This window comes from Saccopteryx bilineata, chromosome X (assembly GCF_036850765.1).
Source record: "Saccopteryx bilineata isolate mSacBil1 chromosome X, mSacBil1_pri_phased_curated, whole genome shotgun sequence".
Classification (NCBI taxonomy): Eukaryota; Metazoa; Chordata; class Mammalia; order Chiroptera; family Emballonuridae; genus Saccopteryx; species Saccopteryx bilineata.
Window position 1 is genome coordinate 98,331,135 of NC_089502.1, and position 13,928 is coordinate 98,345,062.

At 46.3% G+C, this 13,928-nt stretch overlaps 2 protein-coding genes and 1 pseudogene across 8 annotated transcripts in view; 1 reads left to right on the forward strand and 2 right to left on the reverse strand.

Moving 5' to 3' along the window:
- Nucleotides 1–6,904: 6,904 nt before the first annotated feature.
- LOC136317741 (reactive oxygen species modulator 1 pseudogene) lies at nucleotides 6,905–7,217 on the reverse strand (annotated as a pseudogene).
- Nucleotides 7,218–8,882: 1,665 nt separating this feature from the next.
- On the reverse strand, nucleotides 8,883–11,600 carry NDUFB11 (NADH:ubiquinone oxidoreductase subunit B11). The gene is made up of 3 exons (XM_066248718.1): nucleotides 11,158–11,600; nucleotides 9,281–9,411; nucleotides 8,883–9,110 (listed from the first exon to the last, which is right to left on the reverse strand). Exons 1-3 carry the CDS (start codon nucleotides 11,362–11,364, stop codon nucleotides 8,984–8,986), a joined length of 465 nt encoding a protein of 154 aa, XP_066104815.1. The 5' UTR covers nucleotides 11,365–11,600; the 3' UTR covers nucleotides 8,883–8,983.
- A 181-nt stretch (nucleotides 11,601–11,781) lies between these two features.
- Nucleotides 11,782–13,928, forward strand: part of RBM10 (RNA binding motif protein 10) — a 28,436-nt gene continuing 26,289 nt past the window's right edge. For 4 of the 7 annotated variants that reach the window (XM_066248711.1, XM_066248712.1, XM_066248714.1 and 1 more), the window contains exons 1-2: nucleotides 11,782–12,190; nucleotides 12,857–12,989. In XM_066248711.1, coding sequence (XP_066104808.1) covers nucleotides 12,152–12,190; nucleotides 12,857–12,989 — 172 coding nt within the window. In that variant the 5' untranslated portion in view covers nucleotides 11,782–12,151. Of the gene's footprint in view, nucleotides 12,222–12,856; nucleotides 12,990–13,553; nucleotides 13,681–13,928 lie in introns of those variants that run through there. The other 3 variants (XM_066248713.1, XM_066248716.1, XM_066248717.1) reach the window with 3 other exon arrangements.

Consider the following 13,928-nt stretch of genomic DNA (forward strand, 5'->3'; position numbering starts at 1 on the left):
ACCAGGGGGTGATGTTCTGCCCATCTGGGGCGTCACTGTGTTGCATCCAGAGCCATCCTAGCGCCTGAAGCAGAGGCCATAGAGCCATCCCCAGCGCCTGGGCCATCTTTGCTCCAATGGAGCCTCTGCTGAGGGAGGGGAAGAGAGAGACAGAGAGGAAGGAGAGGGGGAGGGGTGGAGAAGCAGATGGGCGCTTCTCCTGTGTGCCTTGGCTGGGAATCGAACCTTGGACTTCTGCACGCCAGGCCGACGCTCTACCACTGAGCCAACTGGCCAGGGCCAAGACTAGAGAATTTTAAGGACTTCATGATTCTTCTATATGTCCTAATTCTAATTGAATTTGTACCAACTGATGTAAAGCTGCAAGCTTTTTTCCCTTGTCTCTATTTCCAGTGATTTGCATCCAGGCTTTAAGACAAGCGATCTAATCTGAGCTATAACAGCATCAGTATAACCAGTTGTTGTCCCACAGCTGCATAAGCGTCAACTTCGATGAGCATTTCAAGAGTAACTCCCAGGGGATTATTTCTGGCGTTCATGCAAGATATTCGAAGAGCCTCCTCTCTCCACCAAGATTTGAATTGTAAATATTGTCCTGGTTCAAAAACCATACTAGCAAGTAAATCCCAACCCAAATGAATGCTTAAATGATCATTACAATAGGAAGACATAAGATCTTGAACATATGAGGACTGAGGTCCATACGTAGCAACAGATTGTTTGCCTAGCTTTAAGAAAGTAATTCAAATTGGTCAAATTGGATACTATGCCCTCCCCCAGGATCTGGAGCATTAAGAGGAAAAGGCTGTTGAATAATTGGAAAAATAGATGCAGAAAAATTACTAGAATTAGATTCTAAATCATCATGACACATAAGAATTTGTTGCATTTCAGAGATTTCAGGGAATTGAAAAATCCTTCCCATGATATTTTCAAACAACTGCTCAGATAAGGGCCTAATATCCAAAATATACAAAGAACTCATAAAACTCAACAACAAACAATCCAATAAAAAATGGGAAGAGGACATGAACAGACACTTCTCCCAGGAAGAGATACAGATGGCCAACAGATATATAAAAAGATGCTCATCTTCTTTAGTTATTAGAGAAATGCAAATCAAAAGTGCAATGAGATACCACCTCACACCTGTTAGATTAGCTGTTATTAACAAGACAGGTAATAGCAAATGTTGGAGAGGCTGTGGAGAAAAAGGAACCCTCATTCACTGTTGGTGGGACTGTAAAGTAGTACAACCATTATGGAAGAAAGTATGGTGGTTCCTCAAAAAACTGAAAATAGAACTACCTTATGACCCAGCAATCCCTCTACTGGGTATATACCCCCAAAACTCAGAAACATTGATACATAAAGACACATGCAGCCCCATGTTCATTGCAGCATTGTTCACAGTGGCCAGGACATGGGAACAACCAAAAAGCCCGTCAATAGATGACTGGATAAAGAAGATGTAGCACATATACACTATGGCAGGGGTCCCCAAACTTTTTACACAGGGGGCCAGTTCACTGTCCCTCAGACCATTGGAGGGCCGGACTATAAAAAAAACTATGAACAAATCCCTATGCACACTGCACATATCTTATTTTAAAGTAAAAAACACAAAACGGGAACAAATATAACATTTAAAATAAAGAACAAGTAAATTTAAATCAACAAACTGACCAGTATTTCAGTGGGAACTATGCTCCTCTTACTGACCACCAATGAAAGAGGTGCCCCTTCCGGAAGTGCGGTGGGGCCGCATGTGGCCCGCGGGCCGTAGTTTGGGGACCCCTGCACTATGGAATACTACTCAGCCATAAGAAATGATGACATCGGATCATTTACAGCAAAATGGTGGGATCTTGATAACATTATATGAAGTGAAATAAGTAAATCAGAAAAAACCAGAAACTGCATTATTCCATACATAGGTGGGATATAAAAGTGAGACTAAGAGACATTGATAAGAATGTGGTGGTTATGGGGGGAGGGGGGAAAGGGAGAGGGAAAGGGGGAGGCAGAGGGGCACAAAGAAAACTAGATAGAAGGTGACAGAGGACAATCTGACTTTGGGTGATGGGTATGCAACATAATTGAATGACAAGATAACCTGGAGATGTTTTCTTTGAATATATGTACCCTGATTTATTGATGTCACCCCATTAAAAAAATAAAATTAAAAAAAAAAGAAAGAAAAATCCTTCCCCTGCCAGTACCAATTAATTTTTTGACCTTGAATTGAAGGAGCCGTAGGCTCACATATATCTTGCTTTTGAACAGGATAAGTAGTAAACTGATTTCCATTCTCCTGTTGTTCCAGGGTAAATTGTAGTTTATTTAATAAATGTTTCAGACAGGCAACATCATCCATAGGGGCTCCCTCATTTTTTAAGAAAGAGGGATGAAAGCCTGTGGATGGCTGAATTTCATTAACATTATCAGTAACTTCAGAAGCAGAGACAGTATTGTCCAAGTCATTATTCTGTTCATTCTGTGCTGAATCAAATTCTTCAGGTTCATTATAAATAACCTCACTCAAGTCTTTAACTTAATCTCCATCTGATTGCAAAGGGCTAAGGGCTGTAGCAATAAGATTATAAGCAGCCCGCATTTCAACATCAAGTGGATCTCCATGCTAATGAACACAGCGTGAAGATTCCTACTTGTTGTCAAACATTCAAATTCCTACTTGTTGTCAAACATTCAAATTCAATTGATTACAATGTTCAGGAGTATACCAATAACAGTGTTTCTGAATAGCATTTAAAAGACGTAACAAAACCTTGTCTTTTATCTGAATCCCTGATCCTCTTGAGAGGGATTTTAAAACTTGTACATAATTGTCCAGTAATGAATGGGAATTTCCCATGACTTTGCTAGTTACCCGAAAGTTTCATGTACACAGCACGTCCAACTTACCCTTTCGGGGTTCCATCTGTTCCTAATCTCTTTTTAAGGCCCCACGTTGGGTGCCAAATGTTGTTGTGAGTCAGGGGCACAGAGAGAGAGATCAGCAGATGAAATCATCAAGGACTAGCAGGAGACCACCGCTCGCTCAGGCAAATGGCCCCGAGTTCATGCTGTGTCCTAATTTTATTCACAAGACTTCAAAAAGCTTGTTTACTGAGAAATTGGCATAACATCAAGTGTAACTTTTACTTAAAGATACATGGAGTGCACCTGCAAGATAGCTTAGTAACAACATAATATCAGAAGGCATTAATTGCTATTGCTTCTATGGTTTCCACAACATTCCTCTCCTTATCTGAAGGGATAACCTTGGAAGGTACAGAAATTTTATGAGAATGTTTTACTGAGAAAAAGCCCAGAAACTGCCTTCAGTCACATAGACCTGTTTCAGTGACCCACCTTCAAGTCACAAAACAATTTTCTTGGCAAAACATTCTTTTCTTGTTGGCTGTGTTCCCATCCAAGGCCATGCAGTGGGTTATTCCACTACAGATTGCTTTCTCATATGTCCCTTGACCGCGGGCCTTCAGCAGACCGAGTAACCCCTTGCTTGAGCCAGCAACTTTGGATCTAAGCTGGTGAGCATTTTTTTTATTTTTTTTGTTTTGCTCAAGCCAGATGAGCCCGCGCTCAAGCTGGCAACCTCGGGGTCTCGAACCTGGGTCCTCGGCATCCCAGTCCAATGCTCTATTCACTGTGCCACTGCCTGGTCAGGCATGGAAATATCTTAAAAAACAGTTTTATTGTTTTTTGTCAGGTATTATTTAATTGTCTTTTATTAATATTTTAAAACATTCTTATAATCTAGCTTCGTGTACCTCTTCTATTGCCCTTATTTAAGTATTAAATGCGTGAAATAATAAACTACCTTTTGGTATATTGTTTTTTATACTTAAAAATAGTCATTAGGGCAGAGAATCGGTTGTTAAATTATTTGAATCCCACCACTGAGTTCACCTAAAGCCAACTTTCTTTAAAAAAAAATTTTCTATTGATTTTAGAGAGAGGGAATGAGAGAGAGAGAAACATCAACTTGTTGTTCCCCTTATTCACACATTCATTTGTTGATTCTTGTATGTGCTTGACTGGGAGTCGAACCTGCAACCTTGGTGTATCTGGATGATGCTCTTAACCAACTGAGCTACCTGGCCAGGGCACCCTCATTTTTCTAAAGTTGGGTTCAATGAGATGAATAATTTTCAGGTTAATTTTTGCAGTGACGATTTGATCCGTGCATCAATTTTCTTGTCTGTGTCATATTTCAGCAATAATAGCTTTGCCCCAGATACGTCCTTGGCCTCAGGCTGCTCCCTGAACAGCTACGGCTCATTCTTGGTTCAGGGACTATACAGAATGTTCCCTCTCCTAGAACTGTTCTTTCATCTGTGTGGTTCATCGCTCACTTCACATTTTTTTCCCTAAAAAAAAAAAAAAAAACACTTTTCAACAAGGCCTAAGCTGACTACTCTTTAATTATTTTTATTTATTTTATTTTATTTTTTTACAGAGACAGAGAGAGAGTCAGAGTGAGGGATAGACAGGGATAGACAGGGACAGACAGACAGGAACGGAGAGATGAGAAGCATCAATCATTAGTTTTTCATTGCGCGTTGCAACACCTTAGTTGTTCATTGATTGCTTTCTCATATGTGCCTTGATCATAGGCCTTCGGCAGACCGAGTAACCCCTTTCTTGAGCCAGCGACCTTGGGTCCAAGCTGGTGAATTTCTGCTTAAACCAGATGAGTCCACGCTCAAGCTGGCGACCTCGGGGTCTCGAACCTGGGTCTTCCGCATCCCAGTCTGATGCTCTATCCATTGCGCCACCGCCTGGTCAGGCTGACTACTCTTTAAATATAAGCTTTTCCTGTCCTACAGTCCTCATCCACCTTTTATTTAATAATGTAATCTGTTGCTTTATCATCCATCTTCCTCTGCTAGAATGTAAGTTCCATGAAGGCAGGAAGCTTTCAATCTTTCTTTCCCTGCTGTATCTGTATTGGCTTCCAGTAGTCACTTAATAAGTATTTGATGAATGAATCGCTTTCCCATCATTCTGAGCTTTACTTGTGGCTAGTTTCAGCAAGTCTAATATTTCGGGATCAAAATTTGCAGGTTCATGTTTTGTTGAGAACATAGGATCCTTCCATCGGTTCTCCCTCAACATATTTTAAAGTTCACAGTTTTAGCTGTTGTCAGTTTATGGTGGTGCTTATGTCTATCAATAATAGTCAGTGTAAAGCTGATAAGATAGTGTGTTTTTATTTCCTTGGGAATCCATGAGAAAACTGTAAGCAATAACCCTTAGTCTAGAATTGTCTGAGATGGGCTTTCTTAAGCTGTTTTCATAAAGTTTCTGGTGAACTTTGTGTAGTGTGTAGAATCTAAACTCCTCCTAACCAGGGCCCATGGGGCCTTAGGAATATGGCCTATGACCACCTCTATAACCTCACCTGTCGCCACCCTTTTCCTGGAAGATTCCAGTAATTCTAGTAAGCACAACCGTCCAGCCGCACTAGCCTTCTGGTGGAACTTATCTATCATCTGTGCTTGTCTTACCCACCTGAGAACAGAAAACTTATTAGTTCAGATCCCTCCAGCAGCAGACCGAGACAACGATTGAAGTCAAATAGTTTATTTGAGACATGAATCCAGGAAGCACCTGCCGGGTTGTGGGGAAGTGCGGAAGCGTGATAAAGAAAAGGCAGCAAATAAAGAGCGTTATTAAGTGACTTAGCACTGTGGGTAACTGGTGCACATGCCCACTGTGGAGTTCTGGGAGCCAGTAGAGAGCACTCACTGGAATGTCCCATTTGGGAGGTGAGGGGACAGGGGTACTCATCTACCAACTCTCATCAGTCATTGAGGGTGGCTGCCAGGGGGTGTTAATCTCCTGGCCTCTCCAGCCTGTTGGGCCCGCAGGCAGCCTGAGAGGAAGCCTTCCAGTGAAGACTTGTAGACCCTGGCAGTTGGCCAGCGGCATACCGCTGGGACATGGACAGGGAACTGAAAGTGTCTGATACAAGGACTGTCTTATTCACTGGGCTTTGCACATAAGTGCTCTATTAGATTAAAGGATGAAGGTTGGTATGTTATGCTGCAGGAACAAAGCTGGGTCTAAAATATCAAAATTTAAATATCCTTGGGGTCAAACAGTAGGGTGAAAACATTAAGCTCTCTGACCACTCACACTAGCCACCACACACCCTGGGAAATCCCTGAGGACAGAGATCCTTGTACCTGTCAGTGCATGGTGCACTGGCAGGGCTTGGCACACAGGAGGAATGCAACTACTACCCCCTCATCCCAATGTGGTCCTTAAAAGGTCACCTGCTCACCAAAATGGCTATCATGAAAAAGATGGAGAATGCTGAGTGATGGGGAGGATGTAGCATTTACCACAGGGGGAGTATAGTTGGAAAAATTGGCATTTTTTTACATTCATTTTTTAAATGTTTTTCTTTATTTATTTACAGAGACAGGGAGAGTCAGAGAGAGGGATAGACAGGGACAGACAGGAATGGAGAGATGAGAAGCATCAATTAGTTTTTCATTGCACGTTGCAACACCTTAGTTGTTCATTGATTGCTTTCTCATATGTGCCTTGACCGCGGGCCTTCAGCAGACCGAGTAACCCCTTGCTCGAGCCAGCAACCTTGGGTCTAAGCTGGTGAGCTTTTTGCTCAAACCAGATGAGCCCGCGCTCAAGCTGGCTACAATGGGGTCTTGAACCTGGGTCCTCTGCATCCCAGTCGGACGCTCTATCCACTGCGCCACCGCCTGGTCAGGCAAATTGCCATGCTTTACTAAGGCTGATCACTTGTCTACCCTACAACTTAGCAATACCATTCTAGATATGTACCCAAGAGAAATGAGTGCATATGTCCATCAAAAGATGTGTATAAGAATGTTCACAGAATTCTTTTCTTTTACTCAGTCTTTTTGTTATAGTGCATGGGCCGGGACTGATGGAACGGGGTAGATGTGGGCAACCATCGCCCTGAGTAGCACCGGATGTCCATCCTGATAGCCATGAATGTGCCAAAGGTGCTGCCACTCTGTATCATGGTTTTCCCAATGCCCCCCATCAGCTCCAGACTCTACATTCCAATCCTGAGACAGGAAAAAGTGCTGAAGAACACCCTGCCACCATGTCCACAGCGAATCTATCACAAAGCCCATCTTCGTGCAGTCAAAGCAGCTTGGCTGGGACTGTTCGTAGGGACCCACGACTACTGGCATCTCACTCACAGTCTCAGTCACTCCAAAATTATTTGTAATAACCCCAGATAGAAAAGCGCCCAAATACCCTTGGACAGTAGAATGTATGAAGTATGGTCTGTTCATACCATGGAAGAAAACACAGTAATGAGGATGGACAAACTACTGATCATGTAACAACGGGGATCTGCTCAATCATAGTGTTGAATGAAAAAAGTCAGAAGCAAAACTATAAATGCACTTATATGAATTATCAAACTAGTCAAAACTAACCTACAGCCTGACCTGTGGTGGCGCAGTGGATAAAGCGTCGACCTGGAAATCCTGAGGTCGCCGGTTCGAAACCCTGGGCTTGCCTGGTCAAGGCACAAATGGGAGTTGATGCTTCCAGCTCCTCCCCCCTTCTCTCTCTCTGTCTCTCCTCTCTCTTTCTCTCTGTCTCTCCCTCTCCTCTCTAAAGTGAATAAACAAAAAATAAATAAAAATTTATAAAACAAACAAACAAAAAAAAACTAACCTACACTTTTACAAGTTGGGAGAGTGTTTATGCTTGGGGTGGGTAGGGTGAACTTCAAGAAACTTTCTGGGCCCTGGCTGGTTGGCTCAGTGGTGAAGCATCGGCCTGGCATGCAGGAGTCCCAGGTTCGATTCCCAGCCAAGGCACACAGGAGAAGTGCCCATCTGCTTCTCCACCCCTCCCCCTCTCCTTCCTCTCTGTCTCTCTCTTCCCCTCCCGCAGCCAAGGCTCCATTGGAGCAAAGATGGCCCGGGCGCTGAGGATGGCTCTGTGGCCTCTGCCTCAGGCACTAGATGGCTCTGGTCGCGACAGAGCGACGCCCCAGATGGGGCAGAGCATCGCCCCCTGGTGGGCATGCTGGGTGGATCCCAGTCGGGCACATGCGGGAGTCTGTCTGACTGCCTCCCCGTTTTCCAGCTTCGGAAAAAAATGCAAAAAAAAAAAAGGAACTTTCTGAAGACAGAGAGACAGAGGCCACCTTGAAGAACACTGAAGTGCCAGACATACCCACACATGTCCAGCCCAGTTGAGCTTTCAAATGAATCCAGCCCTAGGCACCATCTGACCCCAAGAAGAACCACTAAACTGGCCCTGGCTGGGTGGCTCAGCGGTAGAGCGTCAGCCTGGCGTGCGGGGGACCCGGGTTCGATTCCCGGCCAGGACACACAGGAGAAGCGCCCATTTGCTTCTCCACCCCCACCCCCTTCTTCCTCTCTGTCTCTCTCTTCCCCTCCCACAGCCAAGGCTCCATTGGAGCAAAGATGGCCCGGGCGCTGGGGATGGCTCCTTGGCCTCTGCCCCAGGTGCTAGAGTGGCTCTGGTCCCAACAGAGCGATGCCCCGGAGGGGCAGAGCGTCGCCCCTGGTGGGCATGCCAGGTGGATCCCGGTCGGGTGCATGCGGGAGTCTGACTGACTGTCTCTCCCCGTTTCCAGCTTCAGAAAAATACAAAAAAAAAAAAAAAAAAAAAAAGAACCACTAAACTGAGCCCAGTCAACCAAAGAACCATGAAAGATAATACTAAATTGTCATTTTACACCATTAAATTTTAGGAAGTTTGTTACACAGCAATAGGTAACTAGAACACCCCAAAAATGCTGCAGTGGCCCTTTTAAGGCTTGACACCCCTACTCCCACATCCCCAGCATTAACAAAATTAACACCAGGTAGTCAGAATTTCAGTCCCTTTAATGAGGTGCTCTGAGGAGAGGGTAGAATGGCGGGCAGGGGATAGAGAAGGGGGTGCCTCTTGAGCCCCACAGGGCATCTAGTTAGTCCTCATCCTCTGGCAGCTGGATCTTGCTGGGATCAAAGCAGTTGGATTCCATGATGGGAAGGCCATGGGCCTCTCGGTATTTCACAAGCTTTTCAGCTTCTCGGCGAGCCCATTCATGCATCCTGGAGGCAGCAGCGTGGGGGGAGACATAAGGAAGCCTCACTGGACATTAATCTCTATCTTAGCTCCCCATTCCTCAACTGTGTAGTACAGGATTTCTGGCAGAGTCCCCTTTGACCTCCACCCCTGCCTCTACCCCCACCCATCCCATTCTTTTGGTTACCCCATGCACCTGTAGTCAGGCAGATAAGCCACAAAGGTGCTGCCAAGGACCAAGACAATGGAGAAGCCAAAGAAGAAAACGACCCGCATGTTCCACATATCCACAACAGGGTCCTTGTCATAGCCGTGCGAGTCTGGGTTCTGCGGAAAAAGAAGAGGTCAATGAGCACTTCTTGCTGCTCCACAAAGACTTATGCTGACCCTGCATAAGCTGGTCTCCAATTTCACCTCGGACCAATCTCCCCTTCCTTCCTAAATTCCACTCTTTCTGTTTGTAGGACTTGTCAAGCTCCTTCCCACCACAGGGCCTTTGCACTTGCTGTTCCCTCTGCCTGGAAATTCTCCCCCCCCAGATCTTGTCACAGCTGGATCTGCCTCATCTGCCTCCTCATTCAAAGTTTTAGCTTCATCATCACTTCTCTTAAGAGGAATTCCCTAGTCACCTTGTCTATTAAGTTGAACTACAGTAAATTCCCATTTCTATAGGTAAAAAATGTTTGAATATTGGCCATTTCCTATGGTTTAACCTAATTAAATTACTCCCTACCCCCAAGTCACTTTCAATCCACTTATCCTGCTTAACATTCTTTCTAGCATCCCCAAGATCCTCTACATCACATTATCTTATATTATCAATTATATACTCTATTACCATTTTCAAATATTTTACAAATTTATTTTATGTGTTTTCCACTATCATATAAACTCTTTAACATCAAGGCTTAATCTGATTTCCACATTGCTGAATCTCCAGGGCCCTGAACTGTGCCTAGCATACAGAAGGCCCTCAATACATATTTGCAGAATGAATGAATGAATGAGCATCCTATATATCCAAGCCTCTCAACCTAAGGTTAATATTGATGAAGTACCTCTTATGTGCCAGGCCTTTTCACATACACAAACTACACAATATCCCAGTGAGGTAGAAAGTGGCAATAACAATTAACACCTTCCAATGCTGAGTACTTACTAAGTGCCAGATGCTGTTCTTTTTTTAAAATTTATTTATTTATTCATTTTTGAGGAGAGAGAGAGAGAGAGAGAGAGAGAGAGAGAGAGAGAAAAGGTGGGTGGAGTTGGAAGCATCAACTCCCATATGTGTCTTGACCAGACAAGAGCATTGAACTGGTGACCTCAGTGTTCCAGGTGGACGCCTTATCCACTGCACCACCACAGGTCAGGCCCAGATGCTGTTCTAAGCATTTTGATTCATCTATTCACAAGAGGGAAGTGTAGTATTTTATTTTTTAAAAGATGTCCTAATACTTTCCCCATTTTACAAAGAAACTGAGGCACCAAGGGGTTAAGTTACTTTCCCAAGGTCACACAGGCAAGTAACTGTCAGCACCCATATCCAACCCAGGTATTCTAATTTCAGAGCCTCTGCTATCAACACTGCACAGCAGAACTTATAGACTTAAGTTCAAATACAGTTCTGCAGCAATTCATTTATGTGAAGTTGGGCAAGCCACTTGACATCTCTGTGCTTCAGTTTCTTCATCTGTACAATAAGTATACTAATAGTACCTACAATATAGAATTGTTTTCAGAATCAGATAAGTTAATGTATGTAAAGTGTTCAGAACACAGGCATCAAGCAAGCGTCCTATCAGTGTTTAGTACTGTTGTTATACTACACTGCTTCTAACTGTTTTGAGCCTTGTCCACTTCAAGTTTGGTAGCTGTCTGCAAAATCAAGCCAGTCTTGTCTCTGAACCGGAGATAACAAGGGGAAGAGGAGGAAAAAAAGCTAGGCAAAATACCTAACTTTTCAAGGATTTCACAAGCTGTGCAATCCTCAGCTACCTAAGAAAGTCCTCTATGGCGCCCCATCAGCCGGCCCCCAACTGACCCTACCGGCGTCCCTTTTCCCCTCTCTCTCACCTTCTCATAGAGGTTTTCGTCCTCAGGATCTGGGTCCTCCTGCCAGCGCACAGTCGGTTCCGGTGCCCGCTTTCCCACCACAGCCGACGGGGCGATCACAGCCCTGGCGGAGCTGGATTCCCAGCAAACCCTAGCAGCCAGGTGCCCTCGCGTCGCCGCTGCTGCCAAAAGGCGGCGGGCGAACAAACCTAACAGCCCGGCCGCCATGACAGACTGTTCTGCAGGTTCTAAAGGGCAGAGGCGGAAATACAACTTTGCGCAGTTGCACTTGTCCCAAGCGCGATAATTCTCGCTCCGGCCCCGCCGCACGAAATAGGTCCCGAATCCGTTTAGTTTTTGTTTCCAGTTATGGCGTTGAGCAGCCCTCTTTCCTTCCTCTGTCACGGCTTCACTGGAGTAAGCATTTCTGATCCTCTAGGTCAGGCCCTTGGAGTTCGGCCTGAGCGGTCTGCTCCTTCCCTTGCTAGGAAGAAAGCGATGACATTTGGGGGTCAGTTCCCAGCCAATCGCACCGAATTTCCCTTGCCCTTTGGGGAAAGGGGCAGAGCTTCCGTTTGTCTTTTATCTTCGAAGGAAACCAATTCTAAAAAGCGGGCCTCGCTGGATTGGCCAATAGCTACTCCTTTTCTCGACTTGCAGGCATTCGCACGGAGCATGGGGCATGGGGAGGTGGCAGCCGCTTGCCAATCAGAGCGGCCCAGGGCTGGCCGACGGTGGATAGCGACCAATAGACGCGGCCAGCCAGAGCGCGCTCCCTCAGTAGGTGGATGGTGGTCGGAGCACCGGCTCCCTGCTCCTGGTCGCCATTTTGTGCTGGTGATTGCGGCCGGCGGAAAGTAGGCGACAGTAGGTCTCTAAGGGAGGATATCGCTCTTGTCGCTTCTCCCCTCTCCACGCCCTCCGCCTTTCTGCCTCCAGCCTTGAACTTGGTTGTTGCGTGCACCAGCTCCGGCTGAGCTGGGAGAGTTGGCGGAGGTGGCGGAGGGCCGAGGTGATGTCAGGGAGCCCTCCCTTGACAGCCCGAGCCGAGAAGGTGAGCGTCGACGCTGGTCGTGGGGGCGGAGGTAAGGGGCTGGCAGCAGGGGTTGCGTAGACGGGGCGAGAGAGCCGACTGCGGGCCGCAACCGAGGGATGCGTGCACTGTCTGATCCTGCGAGCAGTTGTCTTTTTTATAAAAATTTACTCCTTTAGAGAGCAGAGGCGCCTGCGCGATCCGGACGCAGGACGGGTGCATGCGGGTTGGGGGAAGGGAGCGACGGGTGGGAGTGGGCTACTGTGGAGTCTGCGACAATGAACTTTAGCGGGTGTCTGCGACTTTGGTTTTTATCTACGGGAGGGGGGGGGAGATGTACTATTTGTTCTGTGTGACTTTGTTACTTAGCTGGCTGTGGGAAAGTGTTCTGTGGCTCAGGTCCTTGAGATGGGTAAGAGGGAGAACGTCTTTGTGACCCCCGTCTTGGAGTGCGTGTCAAACTCCGGTTTCTGTTCATGGGAGAGGTCCTTATCCATAGAAAGTCTTCTTGCGACTGGCCCTAACCTGCTTACGGGGTAGGGAGGGAATGCAAGGAATGTGGTGTGTATGACTTATTGCACGTTCTTGGTGGTGGTGGGGTCTACCGTGACTATGACGTGTAACCATTTAAAGGGGGCCTAAGCGTGGTACTTATTGTGGGTTCCTGTCTATAATTTTGGCCCATAGATTTCGGGGTGCGTGTCTGTGACTGGCTCCTGTTATGGATACCCCTTTGCCAGAGTCTACCGATGGTTTTATATTGACTCTTATCAACTTGGGACCCTGATTGTGATTCTAATTCTTACCCATCTGGGAGCAGGTAAACCTGGTTCCCTGTGGCTTGAGGAGGAAGAGAAATTGTGTGTGTGTGTGTGTGTGTGTGTGTGTACACACACGGAGGAAAGGTGTGGTGGCAACCTAGTGTTGGGCAGGTGCTGTTACTGCCTGGTTTTGCCTAATTCCTGTTCAGAGGGTGGGCCCTAAAAATTCTGGGATACTGCCTGGTGACCCCTGGCCAGGTCACATGGCTCTCGGAACTTCCTTAGATCTCACTGTAGCCCTGAAAGTTTGGTGAAATGACTGCCTTTCCAACTCAGAAGAATAGCGCAGTGGTTCGGAACAGCCTCCGAAAGGGCTCCTTTTGTTTCTAAATAACTTGGGCCCAGAACCCTGGTGAGAGAGCTGCCTCAGGACCTGTTTGTGCATAAGAAACACAGGACTCAAGGTTGAGCCAGTTGCCCTGTGAGGGCCAAAGATGTGTTGGCCAGGAGCCCAGGGAGGCAGCAGCTGTCTCATTGCCAAGTTAGCCCCTTCACCTCCTAAGCCTTTCATGGTCTCTTTCTGTCTTGTAGGGAGCAGCCAGCGACTTGCTGGGAGGGTGAAATTGTTAATGTAATGGCACCTGGGAGCCCATGGAAGGAGCCTGGGACTCCTGTTGTGAAGTCTTGCCTCCATGCCTGTTGTGCCTGATCTCTAACAAGTCATTCAGCACCAAGAGCTCCTTTAGGCAGGTAGCTCTGGGCTTGAACATGTTTACCAGTTTCAGATGGCAAAGCCCTGATCACAGAATGGGTAGCACCACCAGGTCTCTCTGCAAGATACTCCCTGTCTGTTGAAGGCCTTGCTCATTCTAGGACAGTGAGCTCTAACCTCATGTTTGTGGGGAAAGGAAAAGAGCAGGCCAAGTAGGGCTGCATTCCTGCTCTGGTCCACAGGAGCACTCGGAGCTGAGAAACAGCATCCATGGGCTAAGAGACAG